Source organism: Halyomorpha halys, unplaced genomic scaffold, assembly GCF_000696795.3.
Source record: "Halyomorpha halys isolate HHAL.00 unplaced genomic scaffold, Hhal_1.1 Scaffold450.1, whole genome shotgun sequence".
In the NCBI taxonomy this organism is placed as follows: Eukaryota; Metazoa; Arthropoda; class Insecta; order Hemiptera; family Pentatomidae; genus Halyomorpha; species Halyomorpha halys.
The window spans coordinates 272,380-297,019 of record NW_027111919.1 but is presented as its reverse complement, the minus strand read 5'-3'; the positions used below and the strand labels follow the sequence as shown (position 1 = coordinate 297,019).

General features: G+C 29.4%; 1 protein-coding gene across 10 annotated transcripts in view; it reads right to left on the bottom strand.

The window, feature by feature from the left end:
- Positions 1–24,640, bottom strand: part of LOC106682909 (CAP-Gly domain-containing linker protein 1) — a 457,329-nt gene that overhangs the window by 263,965 nt on the left and 168,724 nt on the right. For 6 of the 10 annotated variants that reach the window (XR_010844045.1, XM_067049826.1, XM_067049828.1 and 3 more), the window contains exon 1: positions 13,834–13,932. The exons of the other annotated variants lie outside the window; for them this stretch is intronic. Coding sequence is in view for 5 of the 6 variants with exons in the window: in XM_067049826.1 (XP_066905927.1) it covers positions 13,834–13,917 (84 nt within the window). In the remaining variant the exon portion in view is untranslated. Of the gene's footprint in view, positions 1–13,833; positions 13,933–24,640 lie in introns of those variants that run through there. 10 annotated transcript variants of the gene reach the window in all.

The window sequence follows — 24,640 nt, the reverse complement described above, 5'->3', positions numbered from 1 at the left end:
TGTATTACAGCAAGAATAGCTTCGCAGAATATCTTGTTAGAATATTTTTAACAGAAAACTTAAATAATCACATTTAGTTTTTGTATTACTTACACATTAACTTTTAATCTAAGATGGCGTTCTGTATGTCAGTAAACCATGAGTACAGAGGTGGCCGGTCTGTCTCTATACTCGACAAATGATTGTCCAACAATTACTTTGATATGCCTTCCTTTTGAGAGAGATTTTATAATTTAATATAAACAAACTTATAACAAATATACTGGTTTATAAGTTAATTAAAATTGTATTTTATTTTTTATTTTATTCATTTGAACAATTACGTGATCTGACCAGTTGACAACATCTATAAGTCGGTGCCAAAAAACACATAAAAATGCTAGACAAGTGAAATGTAATTATTAATATTTTGACTACTAGGGCTTTGTGAAGGCTATACAATTTTTAAGTTAGATAAGTACCACGAAGGACGTTCTCGTTATGATTATTAATGATGATATAAAAAATTATTATTGTGGCTGAAGAGATTATTTAAAAGATTAAATCAAAGTTTTATATGGTCAAAAATTTTTTTGAATTATATTTAAATAATAATTAAGGATTGAGCCTTATTAGTTGTAACCATAAATAAAGAAATAGTAAAGTTCATTTGTGAATAATTCCATTGGATAGTAAAACCTACGTATCATATTTCTTTTTAAAAATACAGTATTCCACCTATCCACCTATCCTGGATATATAAAAAAAAGACGAACCGCGTTGCTACTTTCTACTTTTAAACATATCTTTCTAGTAATATTTCTACAAATTATTAAATATATGTACAAAAAACGTAAAGAGATGTATGGAATTAGATTGCCAAAGATAGGAGCTCAAAAATTTAAGTTGAACGGATTTTTTTTTACAAAGTGTATCTATAATGGATAGCTTATATGATTTCGCTTGAAGAAAGTCTCCAAAAATACTAAAATAAATTCAATGAAAATTTTTTAAGTAATTTAAAAAAAAATGAAGAATATAAAATTCAAAAGAAACCTGTAGAAATAATAATAGATAGTATGAAATATATTAAAATTGAGTTTGATATTTTAAAATTTTTATTTTCATTAAATACTTTAGAATTATGAATATTAATTATTTATATAATCATTAATGATTTTATCATTAGAATTATAATTTTTTTTTTTATATTTTAATAAATTTAAATTTAAATTAAACCTTTGTGGGTTTAAAATTGGAGGAATGCCGATCAATCTAAACCAAAATTTATTTTATAATTTATTAATTTATTTTTGTAAGCACCTATGATAATTGACTTTATATTTAATAGTTCTCTAGCCCTAGAAAATATCTGAACTTAAGCTTTAGTAGAAAAACAGTTCATTAAGCAAAAACATTAATCAGTGAGAACAGAAACAAGAAATAAATATTTATTAAAAATAAAGAAACAGGAATACAGGATAGTTACATTGAACTACTAGTATTGGCAACACTATACGTTTCTCACCCGTGCCAAGTTCCATATTTTAACTGGGTTCGATTCCTTATTTTTAGGTACGCTATTCAACTACAAATTTTATTAGGTTATCTTTACAATTTATTATTTATATATGTTATTTATTAAATATTAATTTTAATGATGGGATGAAATAAATTTTGTTGAGAAAATCTAATTTAATTTAAAGTTTTTTTTTTTTTTTTATACCCTCCTGTAATGATTTTAGTGGGTATTTGGTACGTACATATAGGAGGTATGCTATATGTATAGCTGGGTGTGAAGGATACCTTGGATTGCCTTTTGGCATTATAAGGTTAGGTCAGGGGTCCAATGAAGGATGTTACTTGGTTGGCTTACGCTAGTGGATTATTGCAACGGGGAGGGGCCGTTCCGCTGGCATTTTTTTTTTAATTTAAAGTTAGTTCATGTAGTAAATTAGTAAATAAAAGTATACATAAAACAATCATGGTGAACGAGTCTGTATAAATAATGTTAATTTTTAAAATGTTTATTGTAGCAACAGAAGATCAATTAATATATTTGAATAAATGATATTCTGTAAAATGGGTGAAAAAATAAATATATGATGTTTTATTCATAATTCGCATGACCAATATATAAAAATGGGATTAAATATTGTAGCAATGTATTATAATAATTTATTCTTATATTGTTAAATAGATACGAAAATAGCATTGGACACCGGACACTGTCTCCCCAATATCTATCAATAAAATAACCCAATAATTATTTAATATAAAATATTAAATTAAAATAAACCGCAAAATTAATAAGAAAAGACTGAATATAAGTATAAATTAGTATTTTAAATTAGAAATAAATCTTCCTGTCGAACAGTACTAAAATAACATAGAAATGATACACATAACCAAATAATAAAATGAAATTAAATAATAATAACAATAATAATAATGAAAATAATTGAATGAATTTATGAAGTGAATAATAATGACACAAATTTACAATAAGCGAATTAATAATAATGAGTTAATAAATTCGTAATAAGTATGGAGTGAACTTGATTAAAACTAAGAACTCAATGTACAGTATAAACAAGTGTAAAATATATAATAAATATAATATTATTAATCAGTAATATACTACATTTAACCAAGGACAAAGGACTGAATTTGTAATCCATATACAACAATGAGAAGGAAACTACTCGATTCCGACTATTCCACACGTATTAGACAAACGGTCTATACTTCCAATTAATTACAAAAGGCTCATCAACATTGCCATAATGAGACCTATTTAGAAGTACGGAGTTGAGCTTTTGGGCTCCTCTAAACCATCGAATTTCTTTCGTATCCAATCTTTACAATACAAAATGTTTCGTAAAATCCTTCATTCTCCTTAGTTTACCACAAATAAATTCATCACAAAACAAAGATCTTAATATTTCATATGTAGTCGATCTAGCCCGAATCAGATATCAATCCTTTCATTCTTAACTCTCTAAGCACCCAACCTCACTAAATTCTAACCTTATTTCGTCTATTCCTGACAATCCTCCGAGGTACCTGTAAAGAAGATGGCCAGAAGAAATGTTATTGGTATCTTCATAAATCTATATCATGTCATTTTAACATTAATATCACGTTTAATTGATGTATTCTTATATACAGTTATAAATATAATAAAATAAATAGAAAAAAATTTAAATGGGGTTATTAATGGCCAAAACGTCATCTAAATACACAATAGTTTATAAACGAATTTGATGAATGACGCTTTTTTATAATAATTCAATTTTTTTTTTAAACTGTGCAACTGAAACCGAAATATATTCTCTTCAAACAGAAAAAAAAATCCACAACTGACTCTTTAAGTGATACAAATTTATCTCATCCACCCTTACTTTGCCCTAAGAGGGTGAAGATCCCTGAACAATATATTCCTGTAATAGGCCTATTCGGGACCAAGAGGGGAATACATTAAGATGCGATGGCCTGTGAGATTGTGAGTCACCATTCCCCCACAGCTGAGTCAGTCTCCTGGATCCTAAGGGCACTGCCATAGCAACCCCCCATCCCTTAGGGCAGGAATAGCTCTTAAGGAATCCCTTAAGCAGCTACTTCATCACTTAGTAATTCTGAGATTAGCAACGGAATGTTCTCGCCTCATTACCGGGCTAAGTGAATGATGAGCCAGTGAATTGAATGGTTGTATCTCATGAAACACAAGTATGTACTTAAAATAAGAAATATGGCAAATTTTTTCAAAACTATTCCAGCGAGCAATAAAATCATAAATCCTTCCAAAAAAGGAGTAATTCAAAAAAATAATTATAATGACGCATTGCTTTTTTTATAATTGAAATATTTTGTATATATAAAATAAGAGAATGAAATAAGACTTAGCATAAAATGACTTTATTAGAAGATAGGGCGGGCGCTCAAAACTGAATTAACAAACAAGAAGTCGTTTGTAACCTTTTTCGGTTCTAGTACAAGGCTGGGATTCCTAGAATGTGCATAAAATAAAATTCCAACATTGATTATTACGCACTATGATGTTTAATATCAGTAATAAAAAGGTAAGAAATATTGTAATATAAAAATCACGATGCTCTGACGCAATAATAATTAAATATTTATAAGTTGATACTAACCTCAAGGACAGTCTATCCTAACTTAGAATATAATTATAGATGAGGATGTGAATCGATAGATGATATCGTCACCACCACATTTAAGAGACGATTGATATTATAGCTACGATAATATAGCTAATTTTTACGATACCAAAAAAAAATTAACTTATTTTTTTAACTTCCCGAAAGTAAATTTTTTTTCCTCTAAGCTTTTTATTTCTCTGAGCACCAATATGTTGATTATAAAACTTTATTTTGCATAAGCGCATCTGGTAAATTAATAATAGAAACGAATTAAAATATTTCAAAATTTCACAGGTGCCGAAGGAATATGCATATTGTGAAAGTATCTTCCGAAGTTACTTTCAGCATAATCCAATGGATACACAGGTTTTTAATACGGAAGCCTGTACAAAAAAGGTGACTTATTTTATACTGATGTTTGGGCATATCAGATTGTCATGTCTATTAGTCTGAAACGAAATATTTACGTCTTTATTCTTAAAATCGCTGAAATAAAACATAATCCATGATTAGCAATAAAAAAAGGAGCAAATAAATGGGGAAAAAAGGTTATTTATGGTTATTATTTTTTTTATATATCCTATTTCGGTTCAGAGTGGCAAAAAATAAATGTATTTCCGACCATGCAGGTAACTGAAAGTTTTTTCTATTAAAGAAAAATCCTCAAATTTTCGTTACTTTTTCACTCTATACTTAATACCAAACGTTCGAAACACATGCACACTTTAAGTTTGCTAAAATATGAGCCCAATCCGGTATAGAGTAGTACAATAGTATATCGGATAACAATAGACTTTTTCGAAAAACAAGATCTCACGGTTTTAGGACAGTGTTTTGGCAAATACCATATCTTTATAAACTTTTAAATGAATTTAACAAACTTCATTTTGAGTCCCTACAGACGTCTGTAGATCTAACAGTCCTAGGGTTATCAAACAAATTTAGCAAAATATCAAAGTCTTGTGAAAATATTTCCTAAATTCCTCTTGAGTGACAATACTCCGAAATATAATTTTACCAAAAACATTTTTAAACAATGATCGAAAGATATAGAAAATGACCTTTGACGAGTACCTCAAAATGAAGGTTTCCAAATTCACTTTAATTAGATACAATAATATAAAATAAATTTTGTAATATATTAAAATATCGACTACACTAAAATAAAATATATTATACATATTACTTGCTCTAAACCCTAGTATGAAATAAATCATTTTTTCTATCCATAGAGTACAGAGGAGAATGTAAGGACTTAAGCACATCTTTTAGTTTAAAAACAACATTCTGAAATGTATAAATAAATAAATCTGTAATAAAATTGTGTTACAAATTTACTTAAACCGAAATACCAATTACCTTTAACGAGATCATTTGTGAAATTACCAAATGATGAGAGAATGGACATCGTGAACTTCAAGCCAAAAGATTTACGGTGCTTTCACGTTCGTTAAGAACTGTAAAAAATCCACCATTAGGCCGGTAAAGTTGTGACGGAGTACGAGATTCTCTCACGCATCCCAACTTTCTCAAGTTTAGAAGGTCTTTTATTCAATTCTGGAGAAAGTAATTTTAGCAAGTCGATAAGGAAGATTTTGAAAAGCCGTTATTCAGCATTGTTATGATGCCTATATGGCATAAGACCCATTGTTAAAATCACAATGATATATTCCCGTGTACTTCATATATATACATATATAAATAATCTATAACTAACTAAATTTAAATTAGAACATAGAAACATGAATGAGGGTCATATAACATCGTACTATTCAAACAACTGAATTACGAACACTATCCAACTTTACTTACATATAGTGCGGAAATCGAGGAGCAAAATTTAGATCATTAAAATTTAGCTAAATTGAGTCTGAAATTACTTATAAATCAGTTACTTATTACTTTTAAATAAATTAATTATAATAACAGTAACTAAAATAAATGAAGAAAAAAAATAATGAGACAGCTATAACGACCTTGTTAATTTTTTTACAGGATAAAAAAAACTTAAATGCACATAATTAAGAATTAATTAATTCTTTTAATTAAAACTATTATAAAAAAATATTGTAGAAAAACATTTTAAAAAAAAAACTTTAAACAACTACAACCCAAGGAGGTTGGAGGGGGTTCAGTATTTTGTAGGAAAGTACTGTTTCTTAAACTTCTACTGTTGTGCAAGGAGGTGATTTCTTCAATATCATGCTCAACCGCCAGGTTTTTTTCACTAATTAAGGGGAGTGCTCCCGAACCCATATGGTTGATTCACATCTGATTAGGCAGAATAAATAATTATCTGTCACAACCGGATACGGAAAACACTTATTACATAAAATTTTACCCTGATGTTTGACAATAGAAGTAATAGAAAACCGTTTGGAAAAAATTTAAATATAATAAGTTTTGATGAAATTTTAATTTTTATATCAGGAAAAAAAATCGAGTCAGATAGTTATTATTTCGAAATAAAGATTAATAGTTAAATTAATTACTTTACAATACCGAATTATACTAATACTTGACTATATATTACATGCCGAGACCTACGTTCACTACAAGTAGGGCATGAATGAGCATTCGTGAGACTGCACCTTCACCGGCAGACTGCAGTTGAAACGATGTCCTTTGATAACATTCATTGTCTTCCAACACCAGAGGAAGTCCTGGTTACAATTCAACAGTAGTTCAAGAACAAAACAAAATACAAAGTGGATAAATATAGCATTCTTAATTAGAAGAAGATAGTTCCGTATGAAGTAGATTGTAGGAAGATAGTCCGGGTGGCAGTCTATAAAAGTATCAAAATAGTAAAAGAAAACTATTTATTGTTATCAAATATGTTGGTTAACAATAAATAGTTTTATTTTACTATTTGATACCTTTATTGACCGCCATCAGTCTTCCTCCAATAACATTCTTAAAAAATACTTGGCCTGTCTTTTGATATAGAAGATCGTCGAACATCGGGTCGTCTATCAACCGGACTAATCTATTTTATAAGACCCATTGTTAAAATCACAATGATATATTCCCGTGTACTTCATATATATATATATATAAATAATCTATAACTAACTAAATTTAAATTAGAACATAGAAACATGAATGAGGGTCATATAACATCGTACTATTCAAACAACAGAATTACGAACACCATCCAACTTTACTTAACATATAGTGCGGGAATCGAGGAGCGAAAATTGGATCATTAATTCTAGCTAAATTGAGCCTGAAACTTCTTATAAATCAGTTATTTATTATTTTTAAATAAATTAATCATAATAACAGTAACTAAAATAAATGAAGAAAAAAAATAATGAGACAGCTATTAACGACCTTGTTAATTTATTTACAAGATAAAAAAAACGTAAATGCACATAATTAAGAATTAATTAATTCTTTTAAATTAAAACTATTATAAAAAATATTGTAGGTAAACATTTTAAAAAAACTTTAAACTACTACAACCCAAGGAGGTTCGAGAGGGTTCAGTATTTTGTAGGAAAGTACTGTTTCTTAAACTTCAACTAGATTCTAATCTATTTTTTTTACAGATTTTGAATAGGCTTTGTAACATCTTTCCAAATTAAAAAATCTGGTTCGGCACAAGACTCAACTTTCAATTACTACTTTGAATTGAAATTAATTACCAAATTCGTGCTAGAAGAATTTTTTTATTTATACTTCGTCATTCTCTGTTACTTCCTATCGGCTTAATATGTTACATATTATTTTTTATAAAATATTTTCCTTTCCAACGGTATATAATAAGACTATATTACTACTCTCATTTCCAGAAATGTGTTTTCTACCTGGAAAAAATATTTTTCATATTATGACCTAAAGTTAATTATCAAATCTTTTAAAAAATTTTATTCATCTATTTTTCATAATTTATACAAATATGAGATGGTTAATTATTTCAAATAAAATTAGAGATAATTTAGAGGAATATTTTTTTTTAATTCGTCATTTAAGTCCTGTCAGACTTTTTCAATGAGGATATAACCAATCTGATATTAAAAACAACTTAATTTTTCATCAATTTACTGAGTTTTTATCAAACTCGTTAGAGTTGTTTTCTAGAAAGACATAAAAAAGATTAAAATCGATTACATAACGTGATACTTCCAATCGGCCGATTTTAACGGAAAAGTTGCTGTGACATTCCAACACCTGCCCTATATGAGTAATTTCAATTTCCTACAACTCTTCGTTTTTGAGCTGGCTGTTCAAGTATACACGCATTGATTATAGATACAGATACACGCATAGATAATCACGACTCTTTTTTATTTGAAACTAGAGTACCTCAAAACGTGAATTTTCGTTGAAAACTCGAATTTAAAATTTTTAACGATCGTAATATTCCACGAACAAGAATTTGAAAAATTGGAGTGTTTATACACATATATTTTTTTATGTGTGTATAAACACTAAATTAGGAATAAACACTTTACAGTTTCTCGACTATTCAATATTATTTAATAAGTTGAGATGCTTAAAAATCAATCTGGATATCAAACAGTTCAGATATACTTGAATATCATAGCTACTGAGGATGCTACAGATTAGGTTTCCATAGATGCGAACGGAAGAGGTTTTAAAATTTTCAAGTAAAGATGAAATCTTATCGAGCTTGACTACAAAAAAGCAGATACGCGAAAATTATTTTAAATGATTTTTTTTTTATTACTAAGATTAAATATTTTATACCTTTTATATTTCCAACTAAAATCATCTCGTATGTCTAGGTTACAGCTAGCCATAGGTGCCCACAAGAAAAGAACTTGATGATGGTTTATTGAACAATAAAGTAGAATTGATTATTCAATAAAATTTGTTATTTATCGAAATTTACAAATATATTAGATTAAAATAAATCTATTAAATGCGATGTGAGTTCTAATTTTATACCATGATATAGTTTTGTGGAGAAACAATCAATTGGTAGAACTCTAATTAAATATCTAGAGTAGAAGGTCTGGAGGCCATGTTCTTTTAAGTCGTCCAGAAGGATTATCCAGAATTGGAAAGGAAACAAGGTACTTAAGGTGGTTAGATACTTTATCAAGGAAGGATTGATTTCTGGTTCATGCCAAATCGGTAATATATGGAAGATTAAAGTACTTATAAATGATGTCATTTGAGACAAAGTAAGGCACTCAATAAAAGCATAAACTTTAACAAACGTTACTGTACTATAAGATCATTTAATGACAGGAGCTATCAATCCTAAAATAGAAAGCAGAACAGACTCAGAACACGATAGCAGGTGACAATAATGACGCAGGTCACGAGACACTCCTGATACTCTCTCACCAGAAGCTAAATTATAGTTTACTGAATTGGCGTGTGCTATAGTTTGCGCTGATAGTATCACGACATAATTTTTTATTGAATATGTTTATCCTGCTGAAACATTAAAAAAAATAAGATACACATTTTGTATTGTCATTTAAAAATCTGTTTAAAATTAAAAATTTGTTAAGTCAGAAATAAATTACACTTAATCACGGGACATCTGTGCATCTCAATTGGAGACTAAAAACACTATAACATAATTGTTGTTACTAATTTATAAGGCAGTTATAAATTATGATGTTGACGCTATAAACTACGCAGCTTCCGACCAATCAACTTAGCAATTATACAAATTGTTTCTGCCCATGAATTTTCTTTATTAGAGCGAATCGGCAACTCCTCAATCTATTACAACCAACCTCCATTGTATGGGATAATGTATCCGGTCGTTGTATAAATTGGAGCATTTATATAAAGTGTAATTGCTTAATGACATCAAATGATTTGGAGTTTGAACGATCTGTTTCATTATTTCTAAACTTGTAGTTGAGCTCACTTAATTCTATTATTTTTTTGTTTATCAAAAAGGTTGTGACCTCAGTATCGAAAATTTTAATTCCGTAACAGATTATTAACGTGAAGGAACAAATTCGGTTTCAGATCTGTACGATCCGTTACTTAGGACAACATCTGGACCATCGACTGACATGGAATCCTCATAAAGGGCGGAAAAGACAGGAGACTGCTCGTCGGAATCTAGAGAAAAGACTGATCAACATGACTATTATAAGGCCTATCTGGACATAAGGAGTTGAGCTTTGGGGCTCAACTAAACCATTAAATTCCTCCCGAATCCAATCCCTACAGTCCAAAATCCTTAATACTTCTTATTTTCTCACGAATCAAGTCATCCATCAGGACCTCAATGTCTCATATATTGCCGATTAGGCCAGAACCAGATACCAATCCTTTCATGATAAACTTCCCAACCACCCAAAACCACTTGTTTCTAACCTGGCTTCTCATTCATTACCTAATAATCCTTCTAGGCGTTTGAAAATAAGATGGCCTTGAGATCTTCTCCTCTAGAAATGTAATTGGATTTACTTGTTGTATATATTTTTATACAGTTGTAAATAACAATAAATAAATTATTAAAAAAAAAAAGATCTGTATGTTCGTCAATAGTAAAAAAAACAAGTACCATGGGTTGGCCCCATATAAATGTAATCAAAACCTAACCACTTTTTTAACTTATGCACATCTAAACGTATGTTCTATAAATTCTATAAATCTATAAATAAAAAAAAGGTTCGCCCGATTTGGCTGAAATATGGAGAAAACTTAGGATTAGTTTAATATCCATTTTATCTAATTCCATTTTCCAAGTACAAGAAAGTACCTTATGCTTTTAAAAGCATATTTTATTTTCATGTATGTGTTCCAAACCGACCAAGTAAAATTATTAAAAAAATAAAACATATATTCAAACCTTGAAATATATATAATAGAAATGACAAGAAACCTATGTATTTGAATTTGAATTTTTTATATTCCCATTTTATTTCATATGGTTCCTTAAATGTTCTTTTTGTACTGAAAATCTGTGTGTATTCATCAAAAAACTTACAAATCTGTAAGCCATGTAGAGGCTTTAGATCGTTATTAAGAAAGTACTAGTAAAATAGATCAGTTTCTTGGCTCAAGGTCATCAATACACATAACTGCCAGGTTTCTTCCCAAACTAATGAAGGATCAGGTGCTCTCTGTATAGAGGCAGAGCATGCACAAAATAAAGAAAAAAATAATAATAGAAATACCTCACAATAACTTAAATGTTTTTTTTTTCGTATTGCTATTTTAAAATTTATTTATTAATATTTACAACTAAATTAATCATTGGTAGAACTCCAATAAGGTTTCTTGAGGAGAGGAGTCGAAGCCATCTTCTTTTCAGACTAGGAGGTAATGAAAGAGAAGCCAGGTTTGAAACAAATGGGTTTGGGTTGTTAGGAATTTTATATTTTTATATTTTGACCCCGTATGCCAGAAATGGCAAGGGAGGGGGAGCAAACAAAAAAAAAATGTTGGGAATTTTATCTTGGAAGGATTGGTATCTGGTTCTGGCCAAATCGGCAAAACATGGAACATTGAGGTCCTGATGGATATCTTAAATGTTATGTTTAAATAAAAAAGAACCCAGATTCTGATGGGATAATTCAAATGAATATAAATTAGTTTATAAAATTTAAACAACTTCTTGGGAAGACATAAAATAACATAACAATTAAAGATTTATTAGATTAATTTTTTATTGTTTAAACATTTTGGATCACAAATACATTTTCATTTTATATTCCCCATAAATCTAAAAATTCGTTATCATAACTGAAAGATTTATCGACTGCTAAACACAAACATATAATTTCGATCCCCAATCGTTTCCGAATATAGATCATTCAGCTTGGCTGAGTCATAGATAGAAGAACTGAAATATCACAATTGACTGATATAGCTCTGTAGAAAACGTGGAAACGCTATATATGATTAATATTATTTTTAATTTTATGATTTATTATTAAATTAGTTCACAGTTATTATGATTTTATCAAAGTTAATATTAGTTTTTAAGGATTAAAAAATATTTTAACAAATATTAGATTATGCAAAATAATGAAATATGCAGGTTTGCAAGATTAATTAAATACACAACTATATGTTTAAAATATTAACAAAAACATAGAAAAATAAAGGATGTATTTAAATCCTTCGGGGCGTTTAGACTGAAATCAACCAAAATATCAGAAAATGTCAATTTGTTTTGCGATTTAGGTGTCTTTGGTTAAAAGTTGGAAGACTGACCAAAGTGAAATGTAGTTTTTGTTTTACCAGACTTTTACCAGTTCTTTTCATCAGGTAGTCAGTGTATTTATTTCTCTTTTGCATTTTACATTGTTAATATTAGTGTTGTTAATTGTTTTTTTTACGTTTATGAATTTAAAACAGGAATTTAAATTTTATAAATTCAATTTTTTGTTATTAATTTATTTCTGTTTTAGTACACAGCTGGCATCCCAATGAATCTCAACACTATTCTCAACCCCTAAGCTAATGAAAGATGTGTGCTTGCAATAAATAATTGCATCCCTTTAATTGCACCCCAAACTCTCAAATTTCATATCGCAACCCTCGAAGAATGGTCCTGTTGGGATTTGAGGCTCCACTAAACCTTCGAATTCCTTTCGTATCCAATCTTAACAATCCGAAATCCTTCGTAAAATCCTCATGCTTCTTACTTTGTCGCAAATAAAATCATACATAAAGACCTTAATGTTCCAAACGTAACCGATCTAGCCCGAACCAGAAACCATCCCTTCCATAAGAAGCTCCTTAACCACCTAAACCCACTAGTTTCTAACCTTGCTTCCTCTGACAATCCTCCGAGGCGCCTAAAAAGAAGATGGTCACGAGACGTGCCATTAGAGTGCTACCAATGAGTAGTTTCTCTAGACGCCTATATCTATTATAAACGAAAATCAAATTTACTGGATGTATATATATGGATTTACAGTTGTAAATAGCTATAAATAAATTTTAAAAAAGTATTATACACTATATGTGGTATGATTTGGGTTTATCAAATTTTAATCTCCAAACAAACCACACCAAACTACTTTTACAACTTATTTCAGGCTAACAGGACTAACAACAATAATAATAAATTTATATAATATAAATAAATAGACCGACTACTTGCTCGAAAAAAACAGTTAGAGCCTTGAAAGAAAAATTACAATTACATCCATTTTATTCTTGATTAGCATAATTCCAATGTAGAATACATAATTACATTCATTTAATAATTGTAGTAAATGTTTCTATTAATTAACCTCATTTCGTATTCTATAAATTTTAATCTTATTAAGAAAATTATTTTTAAAACAGAAAACAATTTTTTTTCACAGTGGGTAGGACTATAAACAAAATAAAATCTCAGAACTTCAACTACATATAATTGTTTTATAAATAATCTTTAACACTTAAAGGCCATTCAAAAACATTTAATAATATTTTCAATGTTTAACGTTTCAGCAAACCTAACCATCCTGAAGATACAATCTTAACTGTAAATTTACATCTCACATTTATTAAAATTTATTTGCAGGCTATTCCGCCATGATATAATAATTTTAGTCAAATTAACCTATTTTGTAACTTTTTCATTTAATTTTAAAGCTTTTAATTACGATCTTTCTAACACTATTACCACTTTTATTATTGAATTAGCCTCAAAAAGATATATAAGCATATATACATATATATCTTAAAATCCTCAGTTATATATAAGTGCGTGTATATATATTTTAATATGATGCATTCAGCTCACCTGTTCGTTAGTTATCCTAGTGCTGCACGAAATACTGACCCTTCCCTGTGTAAAGACCACACTATGCGAATCTACAAAGGACATGGAGTAGTCTAATATTGCAGTACACTACAGCAACGGGTCGCTTTCACTACTGACCACTATAGCCGACTGGAAATAGCGAGTAGTGTATTTATTTATAAACGTTCGTGGACTGACGACTCGACTCCTAACGTGAACTGGGCCAACGCCACCTGCTCGCTGTACATGGGCTATAATTCAATATAACTTTATTCGACAAATTGCTGTGTATAAATCCGATAAAATTGGAGAGAGATGTGTATATTTGCCATTAGTCAGAATGTATTATAAATAATATGACTAAAACAAAAAAAAATAAAATTATGCACCTGAATTCTATTAAACATCAATACTCTCAAACTTAAAACTGAGTTTATATGAGAAGATTGTTTAAATAAAATAAATTTTATCCAATTTTAGTTTCATTCCACAATTACCCTATTTTGTCAATTTTAAAATTGTATTAAGATTGCCATTGTGGATGGCCAAATTGACCGGAACGTCGGGCTTATAAAGAAATATAAATTATTTTGAGACTAAAATTGCAATTTAATTTTATTTCATACAATTTATTTTATTTAAACAATAATAACCAATCTCAAGGAAGTGTAAAGATTATATATAAAATGAGGAGAAGTTGTTTGTTGAATCTTAATTCAAGCCTTCACCAGGGCTAAGAACATAAACCAATATACATACAACCATAATCAATAAAAAGAGTTACAGAATGGATAGAAAATAACTAACATTATAGATATTGTTGAAAAACATGTATAATCTAAGAATTACAAGAAGATAAGATCTATATGAAAAAGTAATAATAAAATTAAGTAAGAGGTGATAATAAAATTAATTAATTTTAAAATTAAGTACACTTCTTACTTAATTTTATCATTACTTTTTTCATACAACCTTTATCTTCTTATAATACTTAGACTATGAACACTATTTATTTATATATAATGTTAGTTATTTTCTAATTATTCTATAATCCCTTGTTTTTTTATTCTTAGCTCCGATGAAGCCTTGAAATATATATAATCCACGATCAACTATCTACTCATTATTAAAATGAGTTTACTTTATGTCTAGTAAAAAAAATTGGGACAGTGACAGTGAAATAGATTTCAGGTCCATGCCACTGCCATGCGCATTATATAAAAAGTAGAGGTACTGTTTCTTAACAACCAATTGTTGATACCTTTTAGTGTCCATGTCCTAAAGATCAATTTATTTTCCAGCATTGTAAAAAATTGAAAATTTGTACAGCTACAAACCATGAAGAGTACTGTACTTTGTAGGGATGAACTGTTTCTTGAACAACGGTTGTGTGAGGAGGTTATTTAGAAAGAAAGGTGAATGTTTTGAAACGTAAATTCATCCATAATTACCACTGTGTTCCATTAAATTTCTAATTAAATAACTTTGGTTATGTAAGATTTTTTCTGAAAATGTGAAGTTTAAAGGGTTTATTTTTGGACAGTTTCATCTATCAATCTGTAGCACGAAGAACTTTAAGTAAAAATATAAAGATGTAGACACTTAAGGATAACATTACCAATAGACCAACAGTGACGATTTCGATTATTTTCTTCAACCAATAAAATAACCTGTTACAAGTTTATTTAAATGTTAATATTCACAATCGCGGTGCGTCCTTTTAGAAGTTGCGGCACTTCGAGTGAGGAAATAGGCACTTCAGTAGTTGCCCAGACCTTTGCCATCTTTACTCCCTCCCCCTTACTCCTGTGATCCATAAATTAAAACGAATCAAGAATGAACTGAGGAGTACGATCACTTGATTTCGATTGGGTGAGGTTACAATTAGTTTAAAATTGCCCATACTACAGTGACTGAATCAAAGTAAAATAGTTTAAATCAACATTTAAAACCAAACGACTGACATGAAATTCTCATACAAGACTTAAAAAGACAGGAAACTGCCCGTCGATTACGACTTTTACAACATTTACTAGACAAACGGTCTCAATTGCCAATTCATTACAAAAGACTGATCTGCGTGACTATTATAAGGCCTATCTGGACAACGGAGTTCAGCTTTGGGCTCCACTAAACTATCAAATTCCTCCCGAATCCAATCCTTACAGTCCAAAATCATTCGTAAAATCCTTAGTGCGCCTTAACTACCCAAATCCACTTGTTTCTAATCTGGCTTCTCCTTCATTACTTAATAATCCTTCTAAACGTCTGAAAAGAAAATGGCCTCGAGATCTTCTCCTCTAGAAATATTATTGGAGTTCTAGCAATGGGTAGATTCTCCACATGTTTGTATCATGTCACTATGTCATCTACAGCAAATTTACTTGTTGTATATATTTTTATACAGTTGTAAATAACAATAAATAAATTATAAAAAAAATAAAATAAAGACATTCTGTATTCACAACGGATATTAAATCAGAAAAAGATCAATTATTCAATAAGCGCCATAACGAAAACTGGAAGCAGGAATTGAAGATGGATAAATAAAGCTGATATGTTATCCTACGCAGTAGAATATATTGAAAAGATTATTAATTCACCAATTAAGATGGGTTTCGGTGATATTAAATATGTAAAAATGTAGAAAAAGAAATATATATCTTCAAATAAAAGAAAAAGAAAATGACTATACATTCTCTAAAACATTAATCTTTCTGTTACAGTTTAATATTTGGGCAAACTTGTCAACATGAATATCGCAACCTGGTTAAACATCATATTGCCCAAAGTTATCAAGTTACCCCATTCAAGGGATATTTACTTAAATAGCGGTATATTTAAAAAGAATATCCTCAAATATATCTAAATAATTTTTTTTTTATTGATATTTACAACTGTATAAAAAAATACAACCAGTAAATTTGATCATAATGACATAATGATATGATACAGGATGTAGAGAAACTACCCAGGAGTAGAACTCTAAAAACAGTTTACAATATAAGGTCACAAGGCCATCTTCTTTTCAGGCGCCTCGGAGGATTGCCAGGAATGGAAGAGGAAGCAAGGTTAGAAATGAGTGGGTTTGGGTGGTTAGGGAGTTTATTATGGAAGGAATAATATCGGGTTCGGGCTAGATCGGTTACATAAGGAACATTTAGGTCTTTATGGAAGGTTTTACTAGTAACAAAATAAGGAGCATTGAAGATTTTACGAAGGATTTTGGATTGTAAAGATTGGATACGAGAGGAATTCGAAGGTTTAGTGGAGCCCCAAAGCTCAACTCCGTATGTCCAGATGGGCCTTATTATTGTCATGTAGATCAGTCTTTTGTAATGAGTTGGAAGTTTAGACCATTTGTCTAGTAAGTGCTATTACGGAATCTGCGTGCAGTTTCCTGTCTTTTCAGTCTTGTGTGACAATTCCAGGTTAGTCGTTTGTCAAGATGTAGTCCAAGATAACGAATCTGTTCTACGGGGGTAAGAGATATCTAAATAATAAAATTGAAAATTGATTAAAATAGTCAGCAGTGAAGAAGTGTGTAAAAGTAACTCCAATTAACACAATGTCGCAATTGTAAAGAATTACATCTATTTTGGTATCCCTCTTACATACCTGAAAGGTTGCAAAAAATGCAGCTATATTATATTTTATTTAGTTCTTCTTGTATATAAATTATTGCTAGTTAATTATGCATAAAGCTTATCTTGAATATTTTAAAGTTACTGAAATACACGTTATACAAGTTGATTTGGATCCAATCAAAACTAGTGCATAGTAGAAAACACATAAACCATCGATACCTGATCCAATAAAATCCATATAACCGGTATTTTAATCCTAATAGAGTCGAATTATTTCTAATTAAGACAAGCGCCAGTATCAGCGACATGTCTCCTAAAATGGAAGGGTTCCGCCGAGGTAGAGTCAAGTTCACCAAGAGCCTTGTTAATAAATATGCAAGAGGTTGATACGAGAGGACAGGTAGTACATATACATAAATTATGTTCTGATATGGCAGAACTGGTGCACTGGGCTAGTTGCACATATCAAAGGCAAGGTCAGGGACTGCCACTTTCTCGGCTTTCTATAGGATACAATCAGGAGTATGCATTTAGTGCATCAACTATAAAAATGACCGGAGGGTCGTCAAAATAGTAACTCAGATGATACTCAAATTCATTATCTAGCAACGTTTCAGCCTCTTTTTAGGGCTTCGTCAGATCTAAAAATAAGATTAAAAAAACTGAAAAAAATATGACATGAAATATACCATATTACATTATATTTCTTGCTTTTTTATCCTCTTAAATGTTATATTACATTATATTTCACTTCAACTGATACTCCTACACTTTTTTTACAATATTCTTAGTTTCTGTATCTTAATTTTAACCCTTATGAAGCCCTGCAAAATAGGTCGGAACGTTGGAGCATAATACATAGTTTTGTACAATTTGAGTTCCTTTTTTGACCCCCATCCGGACCTTTCCTCATTGATTATGTACACTCAATTATCAATCTCCTAACAATTTTACAAATAAATTATATTTTAGAGAGCATATAAAGGTTATATTTATTTACTAGATAGCAATACTAGAATCGAATTTTTTTAGTGCGTTTATCGGAAATGATTAAGTGTTGGTCTAGTGGTGTCACACCAGGTTTGTCACGCCTTTTGCCAATTTCAATGCTATTTAAATATTGCTCGATTACACTATCTCCCTTTCCCGTTTTAAGCAAATATTTCAAAGTGATATAGGACCATCGCTTCCTGGGAGTCTTAGCGGGATGGGTCGGCCGAGAAGGATTGCCTTTTTTTCTTGGTATGATCTCCTTTTGTGATATTATGATATGTCGTACATCGACCAGCCTAGTCCCTATAATTATCTGTTTAAAAAGTCAGATAAGTAAGGCTACAACGAAGGGTTTTAGGGTTTCATGCCGTTTTCCAATTTCAGGCGCTCAAAGTCTCTTCTTCCTGTTTTAAACAAATATTTCAAAAGTCATATAGGATCTCGCTCCTTGGAGATCTTAGTGGGGTTACGTCCGGCCGAAAAGAACTGACTTTATTTTAATTTTTAATAAATTTGATTTGTCTTTTAATAAAATAAAGTCTGCGAGAGGAGACGTACTTAAAACACGCGAACAAACATGATAATAATAATAATACTTTTGCGCAGAGTGAAGTGAAAGTTGTAGATGGGATTTGAGAAAATTTAAACTAAACCATTTCTCCTCTAAGCCCAAAATTTCATCAATTTGGACCAAATCGGACAAAGTATGTATATATTCAAGCAAAGTATGTACATAAATGCTTATAAGAAAGTAAGTGGCAGAGTTGATAAAACTGACATGTGATCAAATATAACCTGTACAATCCCCAAAAAATTCTAAATCATCTAAACGGTTCGATTGATAATTCCAGTACAAATTTTGGATTCTGACCAAGATTTAAGTAATTTTAACTTGAGGTTATAATTTATGAATACTGCAATCTTGGTTGAGAATATTATTCTGAACTCCCTGGGCTATATAAATTATCGCCAGCATGGAAATTATTTTAACACTTATTTATTAATTAATCTTTAACTTATTTATTTGTTTTAAACTTCTGTTATGTTTTTTTATTTATTTATTTTTTACTTATTCACTAGTTTTTAACCTATTTATTTGGTATCAACGTGATTACCTGTTGTTATTTTATTTTAATTTGTTTAAAACATTTTCTTATTATTACTTTTGTTTTATTGTATGCTTATTAAAATATCAATTTTGAAACAGTCTATACATTTTTTTTAAAAACTTAGGGATGCCCATTATTATCTCAAGCAGTAAGACAAAAATTATTGGAATGATTGTTTTGAATAACATTTTATCAAAATCCGATAAACGATTTGATCGATAATGCTTTAAAAAATTGGCAAATGATATGACAGACGGACCGACATGACACCAATCTTGTTCCTTGATGTCAAAAATGTAATTAAAATTTTCGTATCTGATTTAAAGAGTTAAGTCATTTTAATTTAAGCAAATAATGTACGAATATGGCTTAACCTTGTTATGTTCTTATTAATTTTTTTTTTATTAAAAACAATTAACTGATTGATCATAACAGTTATATCGGAAGATCGTAATTTTTAATTTCTGCGTAATAATTTTTAACTTAACTTTGTTTTAAAAGGTTAAAAAAAGGATTTTTTTTTTAAACTTTAGTGCATTAAATATTTTAAAAATATTTTGATAGTACAAAATTCTTTTGCATTAACAATTCAAAATTTATTTATGCTCTCCGGGTTCCATGTATCCATTTATTTTTAAGTAGCACAGTTTGTCTATTTACAGCCATTATTTATTTTTTTAAGTGTTGCATTTGGAAAATGTATGTACTATTTCATATTGTTTTTAAAAAATTATTCTTTCCTAAAAAATAATTTAATTCTCTTTTCATCCAACATATAAACATCTACAACACAAATAAATTGCACTTGTACAGGTATACTGTATGAGAAAAAAAAGTTATAAGGAGCGTAGAGAAAGAGCAAAGACCATTGACCGACAAATTGTTACGAAAATCCTGAAGTTCGAACGAGATTTCTAAATTAAAAAAAAAATTAATAAAATTAAATTATCGCAAAAAAAAAGAAACTAGGTCAGGTTATACCGCTAAAATCATAAAACTAACTGTGTTGATGTCCAGCCGTGAAATCTGATTCCCCAGCAACTTGTTTCCTCATAAGAGATTTGTTTTCTAGATAAAATACGAAATTTATTTATGTGGTCCAACTAGATCACGAACAAGTCATTCAAGTTCAAACAAAAATCAAATATTCAGAGGCAATTGATTAAAAGAAAATTAAATCTACTATAAATTGCCATAATTAGAATCTATTTGTCATCGTAACTGTTTAAAATTGGCGTATAAAAGTAAATTGAAAATAAAAATTAGATTTAAATAGCATTCCTTTTTTTTCAAGATATATAAAAAAATCACAAGATGAAGTTTGGTTTATTATGGTTTTTTAGGGACAATATAAACATAAACTTGAGCACTTTGAATTTAAAATTTAATTAATTAATAATTTGATTAAATATAAATATATTAGGTAGAATTAATAACCACATAATGTATTAATTATGTTGATATACCTTCTAATAGATACAAGTATACGGACTTATATTAACGAAATAATAATTCAATTATTTATTGATAACTTATTATTGATGGCTCTTACTTAAAGTTTTAATTTTCAAAATATATCTTAATATTAATAATTACTATTTAGTTATATTTAATTTATTTTCGCCTCCACTCTTCATGATTATTAAAATTAATTTTAAGTATTTTAGAATTAAAGGTATTTAGAGTTGAAGTTATTTTAAAAGTCCCCAAGCTATCAACTAGAACAGCCTGATGAAGTGAGGCGAAACGTCGGAAAGTTTAATAGTTTTTAACTAGTTTTTTTTCTTTTAGACCGCATTCCTAACCATCTTCTTCATATATAAAGGTTTTTTAAAAATATTTTTTTGTTTTTATTCTTCTTCTTCATCATTCTTAAGTGGTTTTCAATGTGGAGGAGCCTCTAACCACGTGTCCACACATCTCCGTCTATGTCCAGCATCTTTATCTGAGGCAGCGTTTTTCCTCTTTCCATACCTAGTCGTTGGATATGCTCCATATAGCTCCTTCTAGGTCTGTCTCGTGGTCTTCCACCAGTCAGCTTCTATACATTCTCTTGGCACTCTGCCTTCCCCCAGTCTACAGACGCGTCCATACCGTCGAAGCTGTCGGTGCTCAATCACTGAGTTCACTGAGAACATCTGAAGTTCTTCTCTTATTCTTTAATTTCTTATTCTGTCTCTTCTACTTTTGCCCAATATTCTTCGCAAAAATCGCATTTCAACATCATTTTTTAAAAATTGATAAGGAATTTTTAGAAGAATCCGTTCTCCAGAATACATTAAAATCATGTTGATATTGCTAAGTACTATCTCATCATTTCATAGTAAATGTAAAGCATGAGAAGAACCTCCACTAACTATTTTAACTTCATAGACTGTATCGTTTTTTTATTATCAATGAGTAACAGGTTACAGACATCTATAGGTACATTAACAAAATACTTTTAAATACACACTCAATTTGTTGTCTTTCCTAACATTTATCAGATTAAGATAAAATTCTCTAAGTTTTTCAAACAAGTGGTTACACTCTTCCAGTAAATATATAGTTTTATAAATTATATGAAGAATATTTTTTTTTTTTTTTTATATTTTATTTATTTATTTTTAAATAAAATTTTTTAAACCGATTCTTACTGCAAATATGCAAAAGAAGAACCTCTAGTATTAATTTCAAAATCATAGAAACTGTCGTTTTTGATTTATGATACAGTGGTCAATTGGTCAGTTAGTGAGTGGTTACAGACAGGAACAGTCAGGTTTAATTTTACAGAATGCCTATATTATTATTTTTTATCCGTAGGCCGCAATGTCTTCTTTTCACCAAGACATAAGTTCTTGTATAAGTATTGAGAAATTAAATGAATCGAAAAATTGATGGAAAGAAAGGTTAGTAGAACTGAGGAAATAATACTCCAGTACTAAAAATAAAACGATGCAAAGGAAGGGATGGACTATATCATGGTTGACATATGGCGCCTGACGAACTTCCTCGCGAAGGGGTATATCCAAATGTGACACACTATATCAAAGCTCTTTGTTCTGCTTTAGAGGCCATGTTTGTGTTTGGATATAACTAGAGGAAGGTACAGATCTGTGGGGTTACGTGAAATTAATACAAATTACAATAATTTCGACGATATTATTAAAAGTTTAAAGCACTAATCTGAATCTAATCTAAAAAAATCAGAAACTAAAAAGTAAATGTTTATATGCATAAATATTTCAAAATTATTCAAGAAGAATGGAGTAGAGAGAGTAAGGCACAGAGTTATTACTACCAGGGCGTAGGTTCAAATAATTATTTACTTCAGCCGTGAGTTAACCCTGCGGGTTCGAGAGCACTCTTGGGGCACACCCATCCTCTATAAAGTGGATACTATTAACTGAGGAAAAACCTGGTGGTTGAGGAAGATAAAATCACCTCCTAGCACATCTGTTGTTCAAGAAACACTACTTCTTTACAAAGTAGTGAACGCTTGTACCTTCATGAATTGTAGAGGTACAGAGGTTTATTTTGTAGCTTATTAGGTGCACGACTATGTATATTTTTTTTATGTTAGTAGTCCTTAATATACAGAGTATAAGATACCTGGAGCAGACCTAGCTATAGATTTCTAATATTTCAATTGATTGTGGTAAAATCTGGCGGTTGAGTGAGGATACTGACTTTTTGTTAAACATTCGCTGAATATAAATTCCATATCATATACCGAATCCAAGACCTTCTGTGTGAACAGCTATTATGGGTTACATTTAAACAGCTCATGAGTAGAAAACTAAAAAAAAAATAAAATAAACGTACCAAAACTATGCTAAACAGTGACGAAATGAGATAAACAATTTAACAAGAAACTATAAAGTTAGAACGCACTGAAAAGGAACATGGTAATATAAGCACAACTAATCATGAAACACTGAAAATCGAAAAAAAAAAAATAGCTTTATCTATAAATACTAAAAAGTTATATTTGTCTAAAAATTCTAAACGTTCTGGACCAAACAAGAATTAACATTATATTCTCTATGTTTTTGTTGAGTTTTTCCTCTTTTATGTCACTCTAAGTAATATGCGATATTTATTTTTTAAATATAAAATTTCAGATTGCTTAATCACAAGTGAATCTTATATGTCTTATAATATGTGTAGTGAGATAATTAATGTAAGAAAAAAAAATTTTTATTCAAATTTTTTGCCTGATCTCATTTCTTCTTATATTAAGAAAATATCATGTAATTGTAAGATTAGTTTAGTGAATAGCACTATAAATTATATAATTATTATATCATTATACTACCAATGATTAATTTTAACTTATTTATTTCTAATTCTAAAACTTTTGATTGAGAATTATTTTTTTTATTTACGGAACAACCACCTAGATATTGGACCAACTGTCCGAACATCGTTCAAATTATTTTAGTTAGAAAATTAATTAATTATAGAATTAAATATAGAAAGTTAATTATAGAAAGTTATTAAAAGAACAATTACTTTAGGAAAAAAATAATTCTAATATTTAAAAAAAAAATGCTCTGTAAAATTTAGAATTTTAAAAATATTTATTTGACTAAGAGAGAAATGCTTTATTCAACCACGCTGCCCAATTACATTAGCTTGCTGCATTATACAGCATACCAATGAATACATAATGGGGCATATACACAATATATATATATATATATATATATATATATCTTCACATGTTAAAACAATACCCCCCCCTTTTTCCTTCATAATTAATACTACATTTAGATTTAACACATAATTTAACACTACATTTAGAAATTTTATTTCATTAACTTGACAATTTTATTCTCCCTATCTCACACTCTCAGGCCTATAATTCCAGCGATCCGCTATCCACGTTCGATCCGTTAAACAAATTTATCATCAGACAGCAATGTGGAGTCAAACCAAGGACATATAATAGCCATCGCAGTAGATAAGTATATACAAAGAAACACATAAATTAAAATTATGAAATTAATATATAAACAATATTAAACATTCTTGACATTTCACATTATATTGCAATTTTTAAAAATAATAGGTTTATAAAAACCTGATAAAAATATATATCCTGAAAGCAATATCACCGGACTTTAATCAAGGTCA